Raw genomic sequence first — 25,449 nt, 5'->3', positions numbered from 1 at the left:
ATATATTAGGGCTTTCTGTCGGTAGTTTCATTAAAACTCAATTTGATATCGACATTAACGGGCTGTTTAAATTAACCAGAATGAAAGGAAACAAAGATTGCTTCAAAATGGAGTTCACCGGTGGGCACGATTACACGACCTGGAACATGCACTGCACGAATGTGAATTTCTCAACATTTAGAGAAGAATCCATTGTTAATAGGTAGTTCTGTCAGCGGCTTTATTAAACATCGAGCTGTTATTGACATTAACAGACCTACACAATGAACCAGAATAAAAGAAAACCAAGATGGCTTCAAGGCAGAGCTTACCAGCGTACACGACCTGGAACACACATGGTTCGATTTTGGATTTCTCAAAATTTTGGGAAGAATCTAGTGTCAATAGGTATTTCTGTCGGAGGGTTTATTAAGCCTCAGCTGATACTAACACTAACACACCGTCATAATAAAAACAGAATGTAAGGAAACCAAGATGGCTTTAAGGCAGAGCTCACCGGCAGACACAATGTGGAACTCGCATGGTTAGATTTTTTATTTCTTAACATTTAGAGAAGACTCTCAGTGTATGTAGGTATTTCTATCGGAGGCTTTACTAAACCTCAAGCCGTTATTAACATTCAAAGAACTTCAGAATGAACCAGAATGAAAGGAAACCAAGATGTCTTAAAGACAGAGCTCACCATTGGACAACCTGGAACACGAATGGCTCGATTTTTAATTTTTCAACATTAAGGGAGGAATCCAGTTTCAAAAGGTTTTTGTCAGTAGCTTTATTAAACCTCAAGCTTTGATTAACATTAAAATATCGTTATGATGAATAAGAATGGAAGGCAACCAAGATGGCTTCAATACAGACCTCACCAGCGGACTCGACGTGGAACACGCATGGTTAGATTTTGATGTTGGTTGCTTTATTAAACACCAAGCTGTTACTAAGATTAATGGACATTTGGAATGAAAGAAAATCAAGATGGCGTCAAGACAGAGGTTACCAGCTGACTCGACGTGGGACACGCATGGTTCGATTTCGATTTTCTCAACATTTAGAAAAGACTCTCAGTGAATACAGGTATTCATGTTGGTGGCTTTATTAAACGTCAAGCTGTTATTAACATTTACAGACATGTAGAATGGAAGGAAATCAAGATGGCGTCAAGATGGAGCTCACCGGCGGACACGACCTGGAACACGCACGGCTTGATTTCGATTTCCTCAACATTTAGAAAAGACTCAGTGAATACAGGTATTCATGTTGGTGGCTTTATTAAACATCAAGCTGTTACTAACATTAACGGACATTTAGAATGAAAGAAAATCAAGATGGCGTCAAGATGGAGCTCACCGGCGGACACGACCTGGAACACGCACGGCTCGATTTCGATTTTCTCAACATTTAGAAAAGACTCTCAGTGAATACAGGTATTCATGTTGGTGGCTTTATTAAACATCAAGCTGTTACAAACATTAACGGACATTTAGAATTTAAGGAAATCAAGATGGCGTCAAGACAGAGGTCACCAGCCGACTCGATGTGGGACATGCATGGTTCGATTTCGATTTTCTCAACATTTAGAAAAGACTCTCAGTGAATACAGGTATTCATGTTGGTGGCTTTATTAAACGTCAAGCTGTTACTAACATTAACGGACATTTAGAATGAAAGAAAATCAAGATGGCGTCAAGATGGAGCTCACCGGCGGACTCGACGTGGAACACGCGTGGTTCGATTTTGATGTTGGTTGCTTTATCAAACATCAAGCTGTTACTAACATTAACGGACATGTAGAATGGAAGGAAATCAAGATGGCGTCAAGATGGAGCTCACCGGCGGACACGACCTGGAACACGCACGGCTCGGCCTGGCGGCCGATGGCGTTGCGCGCCCAGCAGGCCAGCGTGCCGTAGTCGCGGTCCGTGGTCGGCGCGTAGTTGAGCTCGCTGACGCTGGAGGCGCCGCCGCTCGCGTTGCCGCTGGCGAACCTGGCGGCGGGCACCGAGATGCTCTCGCCGCTGTTGTTGAACTGCCACTCGAACAGCACGTCGCCCGGGTCGGCCGACACGCGGCACCGCACCCGCAGCGCCTCGCCGAGCGACGCGCCGATCACCGACACCTCGCTGCTGTCGCACACGGGTGCGTCTGGAACACCCGCATCCCTCTACTTGCACCGCGGCGCTGCTCTGCCGCCGCCCGCCGGCTGCCAGTTTCTTTAGCCGCGTTGAGCGACGCTCCGATCACCGACACCTCGCTGATGTCGCACACGGGTGCGTCTGGAACACCCGTATCCCTCTACTTGCACCGCGGCACCGCTCTGCCACCGCCCGCCAGTTTCTTTAGCCGCGTTGAGCGATGCGCCGATCACCGACACCTCGCTGCTGTCGCACACGGGTGCGTCTGGAACACCCGTATCCCTCTACTTGCACCGCGGCACCGCTCTGCCACCGCCCGCCAGTTTCTTTAGCCTCGTTGAGCGATTTTTGGTAGGGGCAAAACTTATGGGTAGAGACCGGAAAATTTCGCGGGTTCAATGTCCTCCAGGATAGACTCCAATATCCTCTACACACTCGGGCAAATGCCAACTGTTCATTCGCTGTTGACTTGTGAGTCGTCTCGACTGGTTGGCCTGTGATTCGACACTTCTATGAGTGAGGGTATCTAATTAGCCAGATTAACAGTGAACCAATGACAGAAGCAGCACTAAGGTATAATTATTTGAATTTTAGCATAACACGAAATGAACCCGCGAATTTTTCAGATCTCTACTTATGGGTTCGCGTCACCGACATGCTAGTGACGTGTTGCGCCAGAACTGGCGAATCGCAGCGGCCTGTGTACGTGTATACGCATATACACATTAATACATTGTATATACTCGTCTGTACCATTGGATTAGTTTTTTGGATGGGTAAAATCTTGTGAGTTCGCATCACCGACATGCTGTAATAGCAGTAAGTGAAGTTAATTTGACCACGTGAATACATGACCTAGGTCTGACATCACTGGTAAGTCATAGCTAGGTAATGAATTTTTACGTAATTTTTACATACCACTGACATCTGTTGTGACTAAAAAATGATGTAAGGATAAATTGTATCATGCTGACATCGTATTGATATAATACCAAAATCATTTTCTTACATACATTTGACGTAGAAATGATGTCATATTACACATTTAAAAACAAAGTTTTAAGTTTTCACTTCTGTTGACAGTCCCCATGACTGGCAATTTTTTTTTCTTTACGCAGAGCTTTAAAGGGACACATGCGAACATGAAGATAAAGGTGTGCTGCGTGTCTATATAAACTAGTGAGGATACTGTAATTAATGTAATGTTTAAAAATGCTAGGCCGGGTTTATAAACTTGCACAAAAAATGCAGTAATGCAAAAAAAAAATCAACAACTATGTTTTCAAATACTTATATATAAACTACGCAACACGCAAAAAAAAATGTACCACGAGAATCGAACAATTTTCAATTTCTTGCGGTTCGAATTTTGTCTTCGGCTTCCATATTGTTATAGGAGTGTTAAGAAAACCTTTTAAACGCAGACGTTTATGCATAGAAGGCCACGATGGTTTTATTTAGCAAATGTCGTTAAACTTTTGCAGAGTGGAAGAAAATAAGACTATTAAACAAAAGTATTACAATTTCGTAAGTTTGCGTTAAAAACATCCCGGGGAATAATTTTTGTTTATTTTTTTAAAATTCCAAGTTGTAGGGTTGGTAATATCTTGCGATATTGCGGGCTTTATAAACGACCGCGATTTTCTTGCGTTGGTTGCATGTTGCGTCGTTTAGTTCTTTGCGTCGTTTATAAATCCGGTCCTAACTATTGAAATTGTGTTACACATTTTCCCTGTTAAAAAAAATTGATGTACCTACCATACCAATTTTCATCTTCTCATTTGTCACTAATTTATTCATAATTTGATAATAAAACTGCCATAGTGTTAATGATACGCGAGTTATATTTTTTTCTTTTGGTGCTTTCAAATACTCTTTTATTGAAATTATTAAACAAAAAGTGCTTATTTCACTCATGTTTTTGAGCATCCTAGCCAGCATCAATAGAACACATTCATCACAAACTCGGACATAGCGTATGCCGTGCAAATGGACACGATGTCAACGATTGCTACGGCAGTTCTTGTTTGACGGGGACAAAACTTGCAACGGCGTTGCTCGCGCCACTGCCCTGCCCAATGGGTAGAGACCGGAAAAAATTCACGGATTCATTTCACGACAGCCTGAAATTCAAATAGTTATACCTCGGTGCTGCCTCTGCTATTGGCTCACAACTCACCTGGACGACTCTGGGCCAGTGAGAAACACTCAACCGAAGCTGTATCGAATCACAGGCCGCTACGTTGGGACACCTCCACAAGACAGCAGCCAATGAGAGGGTGACATTTGACCGAGTGTACGTAGAACTATAAAGTTCATCCTAGAGGTCATTGAACCCGCGAATTTTTCCTGCCTCTACTAATATGCGACCAATAGGCAAAAGCAGTGTCGTAGACATGTTACGTTCATTTCTATTGGTGGGCTGGAACGAGGTAGGGGAGGTAGAGCCTACATATAGTCGCGCCACTGCAGTGCCATGGTGTAGGGCCACTGTAGTGAAAAAGGAGCCGTGCTGGCCCCGTGTGAAGGTAGAGCTTACAGACAGCCGCGCCGCTGTAGTTTCAAGTGCCATATGCTGGTTGCATGGGGATATAGAGCCTATACAGACAGCCGCGCCACTGGAATGACAAGAGTGGTGCTGGTAGCGTGGAAAGGTAGAGCTTACAGACAGCCGCGCCACTGAATATTTTGTGGTGTTCATATCCTTGTTGACAACAGCAATTGTTTGCTTAGTTTTGTGTGTTTTTTGTCTTTTTTTGAGTATTTTTATTTATTTATTTTATTTATTAGTTTTTCTTCAACAGAAAAAGTTCTTAGCAATGGCGTATGTCCAAAAACTTACATCAAGTCACTGTAGTTTCAAGTGCCATGCTGGGTGCATGGGTATGTAGAGCCTATACAGACTGCCGCGCCATTGGTATGACAAGAGTGGTGCTGGTAGCGTGGAAAGGTAGAGCCTACAGATAGTCGCGCCACTGTAATGTCAATAAGGCTGCTGGGTGCGTGAGAAGGTAGAGCCTACATATAGCCGCGCCTATGTAGTGCCAAGTGCCATGCTGGGCGCATGTGGATGTAGAGCCTACAGACAGCCGTGCAACTGCAGTTACAAGAGCGGTCCTGGAGGCGCGCGCAGGTGTGTAGAGGGGCATACGGACAGCCGCGCACCGCACACATTCCAGCCCACATCGCGCCGGTAGAAGATTAAATCGCGCCGGGGGTCGGTTATTGTGAACGAGGCACTCGAGTTGTCGAGAGAGCGCACTAACGAATACCAGCCGCCTTTGTCGCGCGACCGTAGAGAGCTTCTGGTCTGTTCGCCGAGAGGGGTGGAGGGGGTGGAGGGGGTGGTTGGATGGTCGCGGTCACGTGACCACCGGGCAGGAGGGGGGGGGAGAAAAAAATTTAATTTCGGGAGATGGCGGATGGCAGTAGTCGGCGCGGTGGCATCGAGGGGTCGATGGAAGCGCGTCGCGCAGAACGACTCGTTGTTCCGCTGGTGCGCGTTTGGTGCACCATCCTAGTGCGACTCACCGCCGACAGTGGTACCAGTGCACACCCATTGTGTGGTATCACCCGCCGACAAAGATGCCACACACCCATGTGTGGCCTGCTTCAACGATTCGATCCAATTCTCTGGCGTTTTTTTTTTAAGATTGCTTATTCGGAATTAAAAATATCCCGATTAAGTCGTCTGCAGACGATTCGAGTTCCCACACCAGATCTCATACCCATGGTTGACCACCGGAAACAAACGGACGCTGTGCCGAATGAATCCTGTGGTGGCTCACAAGGGCACATTGAGCGGCCGTAGCACACACGGAACCGCCTAGTAAAGTCATCATTAGCCTTCCGGCTCAGGAACTCTTAATTATCGTTTTCGCTCAGAGGGGATACTTACTGCCTTAGAGGCGTTCAGGCGTGATCCCACGGATGGTAGCTTCGCACCACCAGTCGTTCGACCGAGTGCTTGAGCCAGTGGCTCGTAGCTGCGGTTCCTCTCGTACTGAGCAGGAATCCATCCGTCTTCCACTCTTCCTTGCGTCAACGCCACGCATCTAGCGAAGCGATTTGCAACTTGACTTCAAATGTTCGTCGAAAATATTTTTTTCTCAAATATAAGTGCTGCCAACAATCCATTTTTTTTTCTCTCTCTCGGAGATTTATATAGATGTTGTTTGTTATTTATGTCGTGTTTTGTGTACGTCTTGTGTTAGGAATTTCCTCGGAAAATATTCATAGTTGTGATTAAATTGTTTAGACATTAGTTTTAAGAACAGCAATATTATTATATATAAAAAAATATGAACGACCTATACAAAAACTACAAGCTTGTATTCTGGTTACAATAGACTGGTGCGGCCAAAACCGTACAAATAATCCATCCGTTTGTCCGTAAAAAGTTAGAGCTTCCCAAGCTTTTTACGGACTGACGGATATAATTTTTCGGGCCATCCTATTGGCTGGACGTCACGTGACAGGTGGACGAACGGAGGCGACGGGCTATTGAAATTTCGCATTAAGCAGCAAAATCGTTTTTCCTTTGGTTTGGAGTGTGTGTGTGTATATATATAATTTATATATAATATATATATTCTTGTTGGATAACTGTAAGTCGTAAAACTATACTCTGGCTAGTACAGCACATAATATAATAATCTAACAGGGTGGTGTATATATATACATAGTTAATGTGGGTCCTTTTACCCTCAAATGTTTTGAAGTGAATTAAAAAATTCTGAATTATTAAGCTTGTAATTTACTCAGCTTTGTGAAATGAAGGGCAAAACCGAATAGCAAGGATAAAATATTTTTTTTTTGTATCCGATAAAATTTTCTTTAGCCGTCTCTGGTGTTTTCGAGCCATAATTACAGAATCCAGGTAACAAACTTTTCAAGAGAGTTAATCTAGCCAACACCGCACGACATCAATCTTGGGATTTCAGAACACGTCAGGCACAGGGTCGTTCCAGATAGCGCTTCGCGAATAAAAGTGGATTGGCGAGTGTATTTTTCTCATCTTGGTTGTCGTAAACATCACGATGAGGGAAATACTTCAAAGATAAGCTTCCCGATAGACGAGAAAACGTAATTACAACTTTTGCAATTAAAAAAAAAGTTATTTAATTGCCAAAGGAAATTAGTATAGGGACCTCAGTTTCTTAAAAATAAACTTTTTTTTTCTTAAACTCGGTGGTATCATAAACTATGCAGACTAGCTTCTTTGTATTATACTGCAATATGTAAGCTGTATTTCTGAAATAAAAAAGGCAAAATTTTTATAAAATTTTTAATGGGAAATTGTTGTTTATACTTTGTTTTTTCATTGCATTGCCAACAGTTGCAACCCGACTTAAAGGTGTTAGATTACGAATTCGGGAAAGAAAAAAATATTCTTCATGCATCCAATAGTCAAGATGATCTAAATGTATAAAATTATTTTTAAAAATGTTTGAACTTGATGTTGAAGTTATAGGCATTCGCTCGCAATAGGCATGTCTGTCAAATGACAGTTGATTAAAAATAAAAATAATTAAACACAAAAATTATTATTATATTAATACTAAATACTTAACAGAGACTAGTTAAAGTACAGGATATCCATAAACGAATGTGTCAGGTTAAATGGTATATTATAACTGTTTAATTTAGACTATTTACAACAATTCACACATAAAATTGAAGCTAAACGAACCTAGTTTTTCTTATAAATGTTCAATATGTGCACCTTAAGTTTTATACTGCACACATCCACCTTAAATTCCAATTCTTCGTAAACTTTGGTTGAAGCGTCCGAAGTAATGGAAACAATAGGTTCTTCATATATGAGTCTCAAATGTGGCCAGTCATTATTGTAGCGGCGGATCCTAGATACGTTATTTTATACAGCTCCAAAGGAAAAAAAAACACATGGCGTTATGTCAGTTGAACGTACATACCAGCGTAAAAGAGCTTTGTCGTCTCGACCTATACGACCAATCCAACGGTCAGGGACTTAGACGTTCAACCACTCTCGTTCAAAGGGATTCCAATGGGGAAGATCTCCGTCCTGTTGCCGAATAAAGTTTGAAGGTTCACCCTCTGTTAATTGGGGAGATATTCTTTCTCGCTGCAAGCGAGAAAATAAAGCAGTACTCTCGCATGTGCTTATCTAAAACTGTTGGATTTACTCTTTAATTGTGACCTTGATTTCATATTTAAAACGCTTACAATTACAACTTTTATGAACATACTGCACAATATGCTGATGAACACAGAAGGATATTCTCTTTATTGACATGAGACGGGACATGGCTTGCGTAGGACAGCACACAAAACAGCGTCAACACGATAGAAACAGCCCTCTTGTATCGTGTATGGTCTTCCTGAACAGCTGCAACACCCGAGTTCTATGGACTCGGTGAGATCATCAATGAGTTGTCGTGGGATGATTGGCCACTCTGCCATGAGGGAATTTTCCAGCTTTGCACGACTTCTTGGAAGGTTCCGTTCTAGCTGCAGATGTGCTGACCATCTTACCCCATAATTATGTGTGTCGGATATTAGACCAGTGTTTGTCAGCGGCCTGTAGTTGCTTATGACAGTACTAATCAACCATAAAAAGGGGGGTATGTATGTGGCCACTACGCTCGTTATAAGTAGATCTTCACCGATAAGAAATTTGCTATACCAACTGAAGGAAAAAAAAACCTAGTCTTTCAGTACTCTCCAGTGATGTGTAAAAATCTAAATTCATTAACAAATTCATGTGTTCTCATGTTGTTCATGTTGCAAATAAACTTGTAATATGGGACTCGGACGCGAAATTTAAAGTAGAATTCTTTGAAATAACGCCGAGCGTGATAAAAAAAAACTGGTCAATAAAATATTAAATTTCTAAACGCGAATCACACCCTTAATTTCTGCGCCCGCCACTAGAATTCACAGCCTCAGTCGTAAATGATTGCGTGCCACCATCACGCACAGGTAGCAGCACGAAAAACAAACGGAAATTTTAAAAATTTCGGAACGGCTCCAACAAAAGCGAAAAAGGCTTGAAAAATTCCCTTAACCCATACTTTCTACCCGCTTTTCGAGAAATAATTTAATTAAAAACTTTCCATCGTGTTAAATTTCACTAAACAGTAAATACCATAAAGTTTCCGGATTTTGAACCACGTCTCTACTAAGACTATTGGTGATTTAGAAAGTTAATATACCTATAATATCATTTTAATGCTATATTTCTTACGTATTTTAAAACATGATATTTCTTTTTACCATGACTATTTTAGTATACCAAAATATATATACAGGAGTAGTTTTAATTTAATAACTTTTCATTTGGCACACCAGTACTTTGGTTTACGAAAGCGACTATATACGGGTTTATGTTGCTGCATGTGGGTCCAACATCTTGGTTGCAAATTTCCGTTTATCTAATTCCGTTCCATTTGCTTAAAATTACTCCTACTTAATGCCGTATACTGAGAACTCAGATGTTCACACACATAAAAAAATAAGTGACTTCAACCGTGTCACAAATCCGTGGCTCGGATCACGCCAAGTCGAGTTAAATCGCAGACGGATTGCTTTTCGCATCGGCCCTCCGTTGGTGAGTTTCCCCAGCTCCTTCGTCTAGGTTGGTGAATGGGCGCGGATGTCGCATTGCTGTTGAGTTTTCGGTCGAGCTGCCTGCCCTGTGTGAATGGACGGAGTTAACTGAAGTCGCCACGTCGTGCGAAGTCCGTGTTCCACATACAAACACTCCCGAGTGTGCAGGGACGTAACTAGAAAAAAAAATTGGTTGTCTGTAAAGTCGGTTTACGGACGATAGTTTAACGTGACAACGTCATAATAAAACATTGATGAAATGATTGCATACTTTTTACATTTATTTGCACTCATTAATTCAAATATGTTTATTACTTTAACGAAGACTTTTATACATGTTTTCTGTTTAACTTCTTCCAATCTGTTAAGGATAGGACGGTGATTGGAAAAGTAGGAAACGAATGGGAGTGTTTCAAGTTTAATGTGCCTCGAAAAAGTCAAATCGATGGTTGTTCAAATCGAGTGGAAGAGAGATAGATGCGGCGCAAGCGTACAATGAAAGTAACGGGACACAGAGTAACCGGACACTTTTTCGTGCGTGCAGCCGCAGTTCATCGATTTATTAGACGTTGTGATGTCAAAAGGGGGTCAGCTGTGGCTAGTGCTACGGATCTTGCATTTGGGGGAAGGGGGCAGCTAAATTGGCAGAGTAATTTTTACCATTTTTGCTTTGAACAACGTAGTGTTAGAACCCAAAATAATTTTGGAGGGCAGATCAACTGAATTATTTGTATTTTTGGCCTTTTTATCCTACTTTGCGATGTATTAATAAATTAATTGACTGCAGATAAATATATTTGTTTACCATCCAAGATAAATCAGTAATATTTGTAATGGTGGAATTCATGTGTGGTGGCGATATGAGGTGTGTTCGGGAAAGGTTTTTGGGTTTGGTTGGTTTGGGTCAAAAGTAAAAAAAGGGGGCGCCTCAAGATGAGTCATTTTGCCCCGGGTGGAAACCAGTGTAGTTACGTCCCTGGTTTCGGGCTGGTCGCGCGCGAGCTCTGAGCCACGTCCCATTTGACTCGTCCCACACACACACACACACACACACACACGCGGCTGTGACGTCATCGCGCTCATGAGCTTGCGAGGCACGAAGGGCTCGTTATCCGCGGACGCGCTTCATGTCAGATATGGCCGTCTCTTCGGGCTGGGCTGCTCTCGGGGACAGTACCGAAAATTTAATTAATTAAATTAATTAATTAAGCCGCAGTTTTGATGCCTTCGTGGACAACACGATCCTTATAACGACACGACCCCAGCAATCATAAGATCGCCGTTAAAAATAACAGTTCCATTTCGTCCACCCGTCTGTCGTTCTGATCTCTTTTCTGAGAAACTGCCGCTACAAGAGCGAACAAATGGGTGATTACACGTTCATACAAAATTCTTTTTTTTTTTTTTGTTTATTTCACATTAGTGGTGATGAAAAACTCAAAATTCAAAATACGAATTACTGAATAAACAATTTTTTTTAGTCATATATATATTTTTTATAGAAAAAAAAAAGAAGTGTTTTCCAAGGAAAGAACTAACTCGCTTGAAAACTGGTTGATATAAATATTTTATTTAGATTGTTTTAATTAAATTAGGTTCATTAGGTAATTACTCCGCAATATTGTAAGGCGTATTCTGTTGCCGCTAAGTTATTTCCACGATTTTACATGGCGGATTGTTCAGAGAAAATTTGAAGATTCACGTGATGGTTGTGACTACAGCAGTGATCCGTCGCGTCTGTCCGTCAACCTCGTGACCTGCAACCAATCAGATGGCCCGGAAAATTCCTTTCGACCGTCCTTCAAAAACTTGCCAAAATTGTAACTTCCGACGGACGACGGGAGAATAAAATTTCAACCAAAAAAAATGACTTAAAGGCATCGCATTTATTTAAAAAGTTTTTTTTTGTTTAGCCGTGTCTTTCTTAAGTTTTTAACTTGCGTTTGAACACGTTTTAAAATTGTATATGTTTGAAACAAAAAAATTGATCGAGACAGGGAAGCGTGATTAATAAGGTTCGGGTGATTTATAAGTGCTTAGCGTACATGATCATCATACTAATAAACCTGGTACTAGAGAAATGTTGTCAAAAATTTAAGCCTTCTAGTCTGTTGGCAACGTCCATTTGGGGAAAAAAAATTACCGTGATGGACGTGCGGAGTGTTTGTTGTGAATCGATCGTCTCGTCGACGGAAGAACGGATGGCAGACAGACGGATGACGGACGAGCGCAACGGATCATTGAGAGTCCAGCGTAAACTTGCAGGCCAAGGCTGATGCCCTCTTGGTAACTCCCTACACATATCCATAATGGCTGTGCCTCTGGGGGGGGGGGATATAAACAGAAAAACGCCGTCTGGGTTTCAGCAGTTTTTGGACGTGACAACGTCTAATAAATCGATGAACCCCGGCTGCACGCACGAAAAAGGATGACTCATTGTCCCGTTACGCTCATTGCACGCTTGCGCCGCATCTATCTCTCTTCCACTCGATTGGAACAACCATCGATTTGACTTTTTCGAGGCACGTTAAACTTGAAACACTCCCATTCGTTTCCTACTTCTCCTATCATCGTCCTATCCTTAACACAATAACACAGATTGGAAGAAGTCAAATAGCAAGCATGTATAAAAGTTATAGTTAAAATAATCTGTTTGTTAAAGTAACAAACATATTTGAATTAATGAGTGCAAATAAAAAGTAAATTTATCAATTAAATTGCAGATTTCATTTCACTCCTTCTTTGTATCCATACAAAATAGTGATAATTCAATAAAAATGATTCAATTTTATTCATTTTTGGACTAAAGCAAATTTAATAAATATTGCAGGCTTTCTCGGCCATTACCGGAGTTGCTTGGCTTCTGGGGTTGTAGCCGCGTCGAAGACTAAGTTATCACCGACGTTGCAGTGGTCATCATCAGGGATCAGTTACTTGCTGAGGTTATTGCAAGTTCTCCTTCCTGGGAGAGGAGTTATTTCCCGATTGGCTGTAGGTGTGGGCCAATAGTAGCCTTCCTTTCTTCTGATGGTTGGCCTGTTGGTTTTGGCCAATCGAAGCTGGGCTTCTCTGATCGGCTGGGAAAGCTGGTCAATCATTGTCTTGACATCTCTTCCAGTAGGCTGAGTTGTTTAACAATCTAACTAAACATATCTCTGATTCAAAAAAAAAACGGCCTCTGGCTGGCCAAACAGCCTAGCCAATCAGAAGAGAAGAGTCCACCGATTGGCCAGCACTCCCAGCCAAACAGACTGCTCCGTGATGAAGGCGACTGCAATGTCGACCGTTACAGCGGTGTTGATGTCTTCGCCTTTGACGCGGCTACAGCCCAGAAACCAAGAAACTCATTTAAAACAAGTCTCGTACTTTAAAAAACAATGTCCAAAATTTGTCTTCTTCAGAACAAATTTTACAATTTAGCGGAACGCGTAAAGTTAATATTGAGTGACTACTTCTTTTATTATTTTTCACTTTTGAAGTCATTGGTGTTGAGAATTAAATTCATTGTTGGGAACGACAACAAATGTAATAGTAGCATACTGGCAACATACACTATGATATTATGGTCTTTGAAAAATCTCTAAAATGTGTGATATCTGGCTTAACGAAGGAAAACCGTAAATAGTAAACGACGGATGGCATGAAAATTGTTGAAACCATATGGCGTATTTCGTTCTCTATACAGCCTCCTTAATTTCGTGTCTTTGCAAATTATTTTTAAATAAATTTGTAATATAACTATTGTCAATTGCTTGTATAAATTTTTTTATAAATGTAATAAGTATTTTTTATTACCACTGCGTGTGTCTACAACTTTTATGGTAACAAATCTGAATGAGATCACTGATTATGAATTAAAGAGGTCGCGTTTTAAATATGCAAACAAGGAATATTGTAGACTGGAGTGCAGACACGAGCAAGAAATCCCTCGGAGGGGTTGATGTCAGAAGGGTTGGTATTAGCCCACGAGCTGTTCATACGCGCCTCTCCGGAGTGTGCATGTGTGGTCTTTGCCTGGGTTTGTTGTGTTGGTTAAATGGGTAAAGAGGGGGATGGTGAGGGGAAGCCCCCATCTCGTGGCGGACCACAGCGGAGCGGTCAACCTCGGTGCAAACCCCATTAAATTACCAAAGCCTTCTCTCCCCCGAACACCCCCCCCCCCCCTCTTCTTCGCGGATCTCTCCCTCCACGCTTGGCGATACCGCTTGCCGGGACTGGCGGCGCAGTGGTCAGTGCATCTGCCTTCTAATCCCGACAGTCCTTGCCCATTGCATCGGCGTGTGTTTGTAGGATTGGTTGGTTAGCAATACCTAGAGACCTGTAAAATTCGCGATTTCAAATCCCTAAAGGATAGCCTCCATGATCCTCTATGCACTCGTGCAAATTACATCTGCTGATTGGTTACCGACTCGTAACACCTGTTGACTGGAATGATCGTGATTCGCTAATTCTTCTGTTAAAGATTTTTCATTGGCCCAGAGTCCTTCAGATAAACTGTGGCCCCATTCACTGAAGCAAAATAATGTCAAAAGTATTTGGACTCTATCCTATCGCGAAATGAATCCGCGAATTTTACAGGTCTCTAGCAATACCTCTTTCTACAAGTAGTATATATAACCCTGCGGCTGGGTGGCGGGTGTGGAGCCGGAGCAGGATTCCGCCATCTTTTGATTGTGACATCACGGCCGCCATTTTGGATAACCACGAACCTGGCGACCATCTTGGATGACCTTGATCCTGGTCGACATCTTGGATTCCTCCATATATTGGATTATGATATCGCAGCCACCAAATATTTTTTTTCCTAGAATTTTTACGCCATATTTAAATGTGATTTCACAACCACCATTTGGTTTTCGTCTGCCGGAGGCCGCCATTTTGTTTTCTTCTGCTGAATGTTGCCATCTTGGCTAATGTAACGTCAGCAATGTTGTATTTTTTATTTTTTTACTGGAGGCCACCATATTCCATAACATAATGTTCTCGATGGATTCAGCATTAAATAGCTTAGAACGAATTTCATTTTATACCTACTATGGTGACTTCGTGCCGTTCGCGTTGCTGAGATAAATATTATATATTATTGTGTAGGATTTAGCCATATTTTAGTGGAGAAACATGTTTTACTTAATTTAAGCCAGTTTTTTTTCCCGCAATTTTACACTGTTTCTTACTGGGAAAAAATATTACGTGATATTTGCTGAGCCCCCCCCCCCCCTCTCCATCACCCTTCTATTCTCTTTGTGAGATTGGGTGGGATTCGGCTAGACCCCTTCCCCCCCTTCACTAAACATCTCACGTAATTTATCGACGCCCCCTAATTAGGTAGAGGTGGAACGTAGACACGATCTTTTATAAAGTCCCAAAGGGAAAAAAAAAATCTCCTGGCGTTATGTTATGTGAACGTGGAGGCCAGCGAAAAAGAGCTCTGTAGTCTCGACCATTACGACCGATCCAACGGTCAGGGACTTGGACAATTAAACTTTAAAACGAGACGCACTTTTTTCAACATCGAGGTTGCAATCTCTTTTGTCGATATGATCTCTCAAAAAATAATTACGCTGTTATCCTTACGACTCTCGAATATAACCTGAAATTCCATATTCACTCTTAGCAAATTGCAGAACGCGAAACGCTGTACGCTCAGGGGTCGCCATTTTGCGTAGGTGGCGCTGCAAGCGAGGAAACAACATAGCAGTACTCGCGCATGCGGTTATCCAAAACTCTTTAAGTTACTCTTTGTGATCTTGAACCAACACTCTCAACAATGACTACACTCTCAACAATGACTACACTCTCAACAATGACTACACTTTCAACAATGACAACACTCTCAACAATGACAACACTTTCAACAATGACAACACTCTCAACAATGACTACACTCTCAACAATGACTACAATTTCAACAATGACAACACTCTCAACAATGACAACACTTTCAACAATGACAACACTTTCAACAATGACAACACTTTCAACAATGACAGCACTCTCAACAATGACAGCACTCTCAACAATGACTACACTTTCAACAATGACAACACTTTCAACAATGACAACACTTTCAACAATGACAACACTTGCAACGATAACAGTACTGTCGGCAATGGATACACGTTCAACAGTGCCAACACTATAAACGATTTGCAAAACTCTTAACAATGACAACACTGTCAACAATGAATACATATTCAACAATGCCAACACTTGAACCAGCACTTGATACTATTAAAGTTTATAACTGGGAAATTTCTTTATGGATCTATTGTATTTTGCCAAACTAAAACGTAACAGGACAGCCTGTGGTGTCGGCGCTAGGTCGAGGGACGATATAGTATCTACACTGTAAAAAATTATATATAATTAGGAAGTAGCTTGGCTTCTGTAAAAATTCTATAAAATTACACAAAAAAGTGTCTCCGCCGAAGTTAGTGTAATTTTACGCCTGCATGCACATTTTCAGCGTATAGCTGTTAATGAACTATGTGTACTTACGAGAGTGTTTTATCACATTTTATTATTATAGTAAACACTTATAGCATCCTGAGTGAGGTAGAGGATTATCAAACTCACGACGTTTTGGCAGGACCTACATGAACAGTAATAAATTCTTCTAAAGTAAAATGAAAACCACCTTTTTTTAGTCCCTCGATAGCTGTAAATTTACTGAAAAATATTTTGTACTTTTACAATTACACATGTGCATACCTAGAAATCAAGTTCACTGACTAAAGAAACAGAACACTCAGATTAATTTAACACTTGTAACACGTTAGTTATTGTAATAAGAGATCAGCATTCGTTTAGTTTTAACAATCTGGTTTTCTAGACACATTTGTGGAAAATTTAATCAACTGTTCTAGTCGTTCAAAATAGCATGACCATGACGTAAAAATACTCAAACCTTTTAATTTTTAATATTACGATTTTTTATGTGTAACATCTTAGTTCTTGGTATGCGGCATTTGGTAGGAGTTATTTCGCGAATGGAACGGAAATCTGTGACGGATGGCGGAACCCAAAGTTCACAAAGTCAAAGGGCAAACTTTATAGAATCAAATGTTTAGTGGATTTCAACAAGATGGGCAGTATTTCAATCAAATGAATAGTCGAAAATCAGGCCCAAAACCGGGGTTTAGTGTTTTTTTTTAAAGTATTTTTCACTTTTATCGCTGCGCCGGCAGCGAATTCTAGCGGCAGGTGCGAAAACTGCGCGTGATTCGCGTCGCGAAATATAGTTGTAAACACATTTGGCGTGTATTCATCACGCTCGGGATTGCATTTTCTAGGCTTCTGGGTGTAGGCCGTGCCGGGTAAATTGTCTTGCGACGTTTCGGCAGTCGTTACAGCTGTCATCATCGTGCCGAAACGTCGCAAGACAAATACCTGACACGGCCTACACCCAGAATTCAAGAAAGCCTGCGATCTTTATGCCCGGGTTTTTTGTTTCAAAGAATTCTACGTTGGAGTTTTCGTGTCCGGGTTTCGTGTCGTGAGTGTGTGTGTGTGTGACGTGAGTGGGAAGCCTTCTTTTTCACAGACGAGAGAGCCAAAACCCGAAGTTCCCCGAAGTTCATACTTTTTTCCCCTATATTTTATGTAGCTATCCTAACCAAATCAACCGTCCATTCAATGTTTTAAAGTATTTATAATGTAGCTAACCTAACCTAATTGACCATTAGTATCCTTTTATCAACACCGCCATATTTATTTACAATGAACAAAAAAAAACTAGTAAAAAATTGGTTGTCTGTAAAGTCGGTTTACGGACGATAGTTTAACGTGACAACGTCATAACAAAACATCGATGAAACGATCGCATACTTTTATGAATAACATTGAATCATTTTTATTTTAATAACAAAAGAATGAATACTTGAAATTATACTAGTAATCAGATTTTTAAAATGCAAGAGTAATTAACCTTTTTTTTGCCGAAATATTGTTGTTGTAATAAGCAGTGAAAACCGCACATTATCTTTTCACTTCACTTTATGAACAGTCGAGTGGAAGAGAGATAGATGTGGCGCAAGCGTACAATGAGCGTAACGGGACAATGTGCGTAACGGGACAAGGTGCGTAACGGGAGACAGCCGGCGTTCATCGATTTATTAGACGTTGTCACGTCAAAAAAAAATTTTTTTTTTCATCTACTGCTGCCCTGCTTCTTTTAATATTACTCGCAAAACGCACAGTCAGTTCAGGATGCCTTTTACAGAATGATAACACCCATTCATGACCTGGACAGTTACCTTTTAATCTAGGTACATCACTTCCCAACCTAGCTAGATGCAGGATCGGGCGTCTGGCCGTCTCGCCTGTGAGAAAGAAGGATGATTCCCGCCGGAGACTCACACTGCACGCGGAGCGCCACGGCCTCGCTGGACGTCTCGCCGCGGCCGTTGGCGGCCGAGCAGGCGTAGCTGCCGCCGCTGTGCCGCGTCACGCCTTGCAGCACCAGGCTGCGCGTGCTCAGGATCACGCCCGACGTCACGTTCTGCGTCACGGCCCGGCCCTGCGCACGACCGAGCACGTCCGAGCACGTCCGAGCACGACCGAGCACGTCCGAGCAACCACCGGGCCACCTCGCGCGGAGAGAAAAAAAGGTTTGTTTGAAATCAAACAAATCGCGGGTGCGCCAGAATGAGGGGATGAGTCAAACATTGGCAAAAAATTGTTTTTTTTTTTATGGTATGAAATAAAGGAGAACAAGATCTGCAAATTGGTCCCAAATGGGTTAAGTCAGGCACCCTTGTGTGTCATTCTATGGTTACTGAACTTTTTGAATGATTAATTACTGATCTTGCATACTTGGAAGAACTTTAAATGTTTAATATCTTAATTTAAGTAATTTTTGACATATCCCCCTTTTTTTCCCGCGCACCCGCGATAATATTTGTTTATGTATGGCGAAACAAATATTCACTCGGTGGAACAAAATATTGTGTTCGTTTAACCAAGCTCGGTAAGTAACAAAAATAATTTGTTACACCTAACCAAATAAATATACATTTGAGTTGACAAAATATTTTTGTTGGGCCAACAGAATCTCTCCTACTACAAAATATTTGTTTGAATTAACAAAATATATTTATTTCGCCATATACAGACAAATATTTTGTTGAGGCAAACAAACCTTTCTCTCAGTGCCGCCATCTACAACACAGCTTCAGAACTGCCTTGACCTAGGATACACCTTTGGAAACACTGTCGTAACAGAAACACACAACGCCGAACCACGTTCACTCAGAAACATCTAAACTTAAACAATCACAACTTAGAATTTCCAGAGATTAGATAAAGTTACAGATGGAGCATAAGCTCTGAGCACTGTGGCCAGTTTGTTCACGTAAGAAGATGGCGGCCATTTGTTTATATAGTATACAGAAATGTAGTTTACTACATACTCTTGTACACAATCATTTTTCTCGAGTCAACAGTCTTTATTTGTTTAATATTCATGCACTTTTCCACCACCATAAATACATCACTTATGAGAAAATGCGATTTTTTTCGTGGAACAATATGGCGGCGACCTTACGTCCCCTGGCTTCAGCAGAGATACCTACAAACTGTGTTTATGCTCCAGCTGTAACTTTCTCTAATCTCTGAGAATTTCACGACTCAGAAACACACAGATTAGAACTGTTATAACTTGTGTTGTAACCCCACAACGCCGAACCATTTAACTTAGAACCATTTAACTTAGAACCATTACAAAATATAAAACACATTTACTTAGAACAGGCATAATGTAAATATATATTTTTTCCGTGTTTCTAAGTTGTGTGTTTAAAGTTATGGGTTAGCAAGTTATGAGTTTCTAAGTTATATTTCCCCCCCCCCCCCCCTTTCCCCGTCTGCCGCAACCGCGGCCCCTCTGTTGGGAAACCTTCGTTTCACAGACGAGAGAGCCACACCCGAAGTTCCCCGAACGTTGCTTAGCAAATAACTTTTTAATATGTAGCTATCCAGGGGTAGGAAACCGTTTACATGATTTCACAGTATCTTTAATCCTAACCAAATCAACCAACCATAATGTTTCAAAGTATTTATAATGTAACTAACCTAACCTAATTGACCATTTTAGTTATCATGAGTTGTCCAAAATAAAAATAAAAACATCCGAAATTGCACGATCGGGCTTTTGGCTCTCTCGTCTGTGAAAAGAAGGATTCCCCTCTCTGTTCTGCTGGAACCCTGCGTCACCCGACCTGCTCCTAGGCGCAGCCGCGCGGGGAGAGGGTGTACGTCGACGTGGCAACGTCGCCTCTCCCGCGGGCTTGCCCGAATTTCCTCACTTCCTGGCTCTCCTGTTCACCCAGTCGGTGCGAATATCCACTGTTTGTAGTACTTTGTCCCGGGGGTGGTGGTTTGGGGGGGGGGGGGAAGAATACGTAACTTGCCAATATACATTTTTCGGCCGTTCCAAAGACCAATAATTTTTTATAAGTAATGACTGAAATTTACGCAAAAAATGTGTATGTGAGACTGGCGAGACTGGTCCCGGAAGGGTTTTGAAAAGCAAGTATTTCACACCCTTGGTCTTTTAGGAATTACAACCGCTGTACCTGACTTAATCCAAAAAAAAAATTTCTTCAATGGATAAGCCGGACGGACCAGCTGCCGGGGGGGGAAAAAAAGGTCGCCGGATCGGATTCTAGGTTGGTTTTTCGAGGTTAGTTCCATTCGTCTGGGTCGCCCACGACGGGGAACTCACGTGGGTGCCGACCGTTCTCCGGCGAGCAACCGCGAGTTCGAGGACCGTTCCTCGAGTTCCTGAAAGGCTCAACTTCCTCTTGTTTTCGTTCGAGAGATCGCCCCTTTCGCCCCGTGCTTCCAGGGTCCTCGACAACCGGCCGAGAGGCATCTCCTTCGGGGCCTGGGGTGAGGATACTTGGCTCGATGAACGTCTCAACCCCTGGCTGGGAAACCGCTACCTTTGGCTCGCCATTAGCCTCCCGCGCGCGAGAGCGGAGAGTTGGGGCGTTCGTCTCGCCGGAGAATGCCTCTCGCTCGAGAGTAGCTCGTTGCTTGGGGGTGAGAGAGGGGTAGAGTAGGGGAGGAAGGGAGGAAGGGAGGGTCATAACTACGGAGCAACTTCCCGCACGGGCACAACTCGGCACAAAGGGATAAAGCTTTCGTGAAATATCCAGGCGAAGCCAGCGGAGGAGACGACATCGTGGAAAGGAAATATTTTGTTGGGGTGGTGGTACGGGAGGGTGGATGGAGGGAAGGAGGAGGAGGGAAAAAAAATGAGTTCCGCCTTTGTGCTAGTTTTAAAAGGGTTTCCCCCCCCCCATACTCCTTTCCAACCCCTATCCACTCCCCTCTCAACCCCCTCCCCCCCTTCTACACCCACACTCTCTCCTCAGCAGCAGCGCAGAGAAACTTAACATAATTCCTGGTATCCGGCAGATTACGAAAGTATTATGCAGATCTTAGGCGTGTATCACACAAAAAAAAAAAAGAGGGTAGAAATAATGGAGTGGATAAATGCAACCCCTTTCATGTCGCAGCAAGGATAACTTCCATCGGAAGTGAATTAAGAGTCCAGAGCGGAGCGACTGAACTACTGTGCTAAAAGTACGCGATGGTTCCGTTGGAACGTACTTTAAAGAGGGACGAAATTTCATTTCTTTGTGCGGTTTGCTAAGTCTGTCCGAAAAGGTGAAAATTTTATTTTTAACAGTACTTTTATTTCAACTTTGAAAATGTAATAGTAACCAAGGATACGAGAATGTTTAATACCATCAAAAATTAAGTTTTTTTTTTCCTTTTCAATGTTTACACGCATGTGTTGAGTGCTTACTTACCTGCGCCATCGTTAATGTAAACAGCGAACCAAACTAATTATGAACGCTGGCTTTCGCGACTTCTTGCCTTCTGGGGTCACCAAAATTTCGGCTGCATCATAAAATGCAGTCATCTTTATCTGATGTGTTTGCGATATCATTTTATTAATACGGTGATCAACCAAAGCTTATTAGCCCTGATGCATTTTATTACATTAACCGCGTATAATGTTAAAGTAGTATATTCAAGTATTTCCGGCGCCAGGAGACGGAGTGAGGTGTTGGTGTCGGTGTCTGCCATCTTGGATTGGGATGTCACAGTGGCCATATTGGATGACTTTGACAATGACCCTGGCCGCCATATTGGATGACGCCTTGTCCGTCATCTTGGATTCCACCATTTTTAATTATAAAATTACATCTGCCATTTTATTTTTTTAGAAATTTACACCATTTTGGATTCTAGAACTTTCCTCCATTTTGAGTTATTACTAACTTTTGCAATTTTCGTTATGGCTGTTATCTTATAAATTCGTTATTATTATCCAAAACTGGGGAAATGTAAAAATTAAAAAAAAAGTTATAAAATAAATTTTGATAAAAATAACGTTCCCCCATTTTGTTTTCCGCCATTTTAAATTATGACATAACCATTTCAATTTTCGTTATGGTCGCTATTTTGAAAATGCGTTATTATTGAGCTAGAAAATTAGAAATAATTTTTAAATTATAAATTTATATATATTTAAATATAATTTCAACAAATTTTTTTTTAAAAACTCACAACATGGAGCTCGGGGTCCTTGGTTATAACTATGTAAGAGCAAAATAAAAAATGGCGATGGATCCTTCTTTCACTAAGGTCACCGGCAGACTGACCTCCCACCACCAATATTGTGGAATATAGTAGATTCTATTTCTAATTAGGTCGTGTAGTGCCACACAACGAAAAGCAAAACGGAAACCTTGCAAAATTAAAATTCAAAATTATTTACCTACTTGGTAAATATTTATGCTGAAAAACTAGTTTTGGTTTACGTTTGGTTACACTTTCATATTTTTAATGTGCCTTCAACTAGTTATGGATATATCTTCGTGTTAATCGTCAACGTTATTATTTCACACTTAGTCAAGATTTAATTTCAATTCTTCGCTAAGCTAACGGCAGGTTTTTTTTCCTCTCCCTTATGCACGTGCCTAGGATCTTGCTTCCTTGTATCTAAAATAAACTTAACATAACTTCGTGCCAGAAACTACTAAACGTTATGTTTTTATGCACATCATCAGTAAACAGGGGGGGGGGGGGGGAAAGCTTTCTTAAGGCCTACACTGTTTTTAGCCTATTTTATACAGCATTTTACGAACGAATTTGGCATGGGAAGATTTTCTGACAACCGTATTCGAGTTTATCGTGTTAATGTTGTCGTGGTATTATGAGCCTACGCCAGGGGTGCAAATCTGCGGGATTCCCAGAGGGGTGGGGGTGGGGGTAAGGGCAGTAGAAAATCTCAGGGGGTGGGGATGTGGCCCAAGTGTATAAGGCATGTGGTTAACCAACATATTTTGGTTTATATGCATGCCATAAGGAAATTTTTTTTAAATATACGTACAGAAAGTTTTCAATAAAATATAGTTTTGGCATTATTATGTTTATGAAACCTTTTTATAATCACAATTATGCAGTCAGAGTATTTTTTTTTAATTTCAGGGACGGCCCGTTACCCCTGGCTCATACGGGATCGGTAACCATGCCATCCGCTATTAACTCTGTCGTGCTGGAACGATGCACGACGAGCGATTGAGTTTGTCGTGTCGTGTCCACCGTGTCACTGAGACTCCAGCTTCAAGCTGTCGTGTAGGACCAAGGTGTCAAAGCTATCAGGGGGCACCGTGTGGTTTGGCGCGATTTTTTTTTCCTAACCTAACTAAAACTAAGTGTATTTTGGAGGGGTCCGGGTTAGGGAGGGACCTAGGTGCGTCTCAGGCCGAAGCCTATACGCCTAGTCATGCTGGGATTAGCCATGCAGGGAGAGGGTCGCATGCATCGTGTGCTAGGAGGGGATTGGCCAGCCATGGCAGCGATTGGCGCCATGACTAACTCCCCTCACTCTTAAATCTAGACTATAACTAGAGATAGGTTGGGCCCAGGCAAAACCTGCATAGACACAGGGAAAACCCTGGGCACATTCATGCGGGATGCAAAAGTGGCATGCATTACGTGTAGGAATTTACAGGAGACAGAGGATGGTCTGGATGAAGTGTTGGACAGAGTAGAAAAGAGTCTACCATGCGGGGGTTGGGCACTTGGACTCGTGGTCCGCTTTGCTAATTGTCCAGTACTGGATTTAGTGTCCAGAGACGCAAGCGCCCCTGGTGGTGAGTGGTTGCACTGACCACTCACTCCGCCGCCAGTCAGCACCTAAAAAACTAAGAAACTAAGACAGAAAACAGATAAATGACTTACAAACTAGGCATTTCGTTACGAAATATGCAAACACCCAACTCAGGGATGGAAGTGCAGTGCTTAAGATTAAACTAAAATAATAACTATAAATTTTTATTTTTATTTTTTTTAGTTTTTTTATTATTATTATTTTAGAAATATATATTTTTGATGACTATTGCTTAGTATCTAGGACTTATTACTAATTTACAAATCTCTAATATCTACCACTATACCTACTACTAGTTAAATATAGAGGAACAGTCGGTGTATAAAGTTACAGGTGAATTAAGTCAAGACCTATTCGCATTTTGGTATTTGTTGCAAGCTTGCAATTCAAAATCCCATGTCTTTCAGAAACACAACCGGCACTGGAGGTGAAGCCTGCCAGGCGGGCCATGCCCATCGGACATAGGGAGTCAGCCCTAACAGCACAGGCAGTGGAACTCCCGGGAGCCAAACCTACACCTGCGTGCTTCGGACCATTTTGAATTAGCAAATTATTTCATTAATGTCTATAATTTAAGTTTCAACTCGCGGGAGACTGATTGGCCGATCGCTCAGCCAGCCACAGCACACTACGGAGGTCTGTGAGCCAAGATTGAATTTGGCATTTTATATTTTCCATGCAACTCTGGATCTTGTTCGCCCAGTGATGAAATATATGGGTTTCTGCTTATGGCACATTTATCATAGAATTTTTGCGCAGTTCGGAAATAATAATGTTTTAAAAGTTCGAGTTTGAGCTCTCTGTGCATAGCCCTTACGGGGCAATACACAGGCGCATCTGTCGCAATACGAATACTCTTATTCTGAATTCTCTGTAGCTTGATTAAGTGAGATTCCGCTGCTGTTGCCCACACCGGCCCTGCATACGTGATTATTGGTTTTATTAGTGTGTTATAAATTATTATTCCGTTTTTAACAGAGCTACCTAAACGTCTGCTCATGACGGGGTAGAGGGCCATGAGCCTAGTGAAAGCTGTTTTTCTTTTCGCCTCTATGTGATCGCGCCATAGTAGTTTCCTATCCATGTGCACGCCTAAATATTTAACAACATTTTTGTGAGGAATTTGCTCATTGAAAAGTGTTAGTCGTGGTCTATTTTTTTTTTTTTTTTTTTCCTAACCTAACTAAAACTAAGTGTATTTTGGAGGGGTCCGGGTTAGGGAGGGACCTAGGTGCGTCTCAGGCCGAAGCCTATACGCCTAGTCATGCTGGGATTAGCCATGCAAGGAGAGGGTCGCATGCATCATGTGCTAGGAGGGGATTGGCCAGCCATGGCAGCGATTGGCGCCATGACTAACTCCCCTCACTCTTAAATCTAGACTATAACTAGAGATAGGTTGGGCCCAGGTAAAACCTGCATAGACACAGGGAAAACCCTGGGCACATTCATGCGGGATGCAAATTGGCATGCATTACGTGTAGGAGTTTACAGGAGACAGAGGATGGTCTGGATGAAGTGTTGGACAGAGTAGAAAAGAGT

General features: G+C 41.9%; 1 protein-coding gene across 2 annotated transcripts in view; it reads right to left on the bottom strand.

The window, feature by feature from the left end:
• The window catches only part of LOC134536885 (synaptogenesis protein syg-2-like), a 300,861-nt gene that overhangs the window by 20,191 nt on the left and 255,221 nt on the right, over positions 1–25,449 (bottom strand). For both annotated transcript variants that reach the window (XM_063376944.1, XM_063376945.1), the window contains exons 9-10: positions 18,078–18,237; positions 1,828–2,139 (exon numbers count right to left, since the gene is read on the bottom strand). In XM_063376944.1, coding sequence (XP_063233014.1) covers positions 1,828–2,139; positions 18,078–18,237 — 472 coding nt within the window. The remainder of the gene's footprint in view (positions 1–1,827; positions 2,140–18,077; positions 18,238–25,449) is intronic.

The sequence above is a fragment of the Bacillus rossius genome, chromosome 11 (genome assembly GCF_032445375.1).
Source record: "Bacillus rossius redtenbacheri isolate Brsri chromosome 11, Brsri_v3, whole genome shotgun sequence".
Taxonomy (NCBI): domain Eukaryota; kingdom Metazoa; phylum Arthropoda; class Insecta; order Phasmatodea; family Bacillidae; genus Bacillus; species Bacillus rossius.
This window is presented reverse-complemented; position numbering and strand designations above follow the sequence as displayed.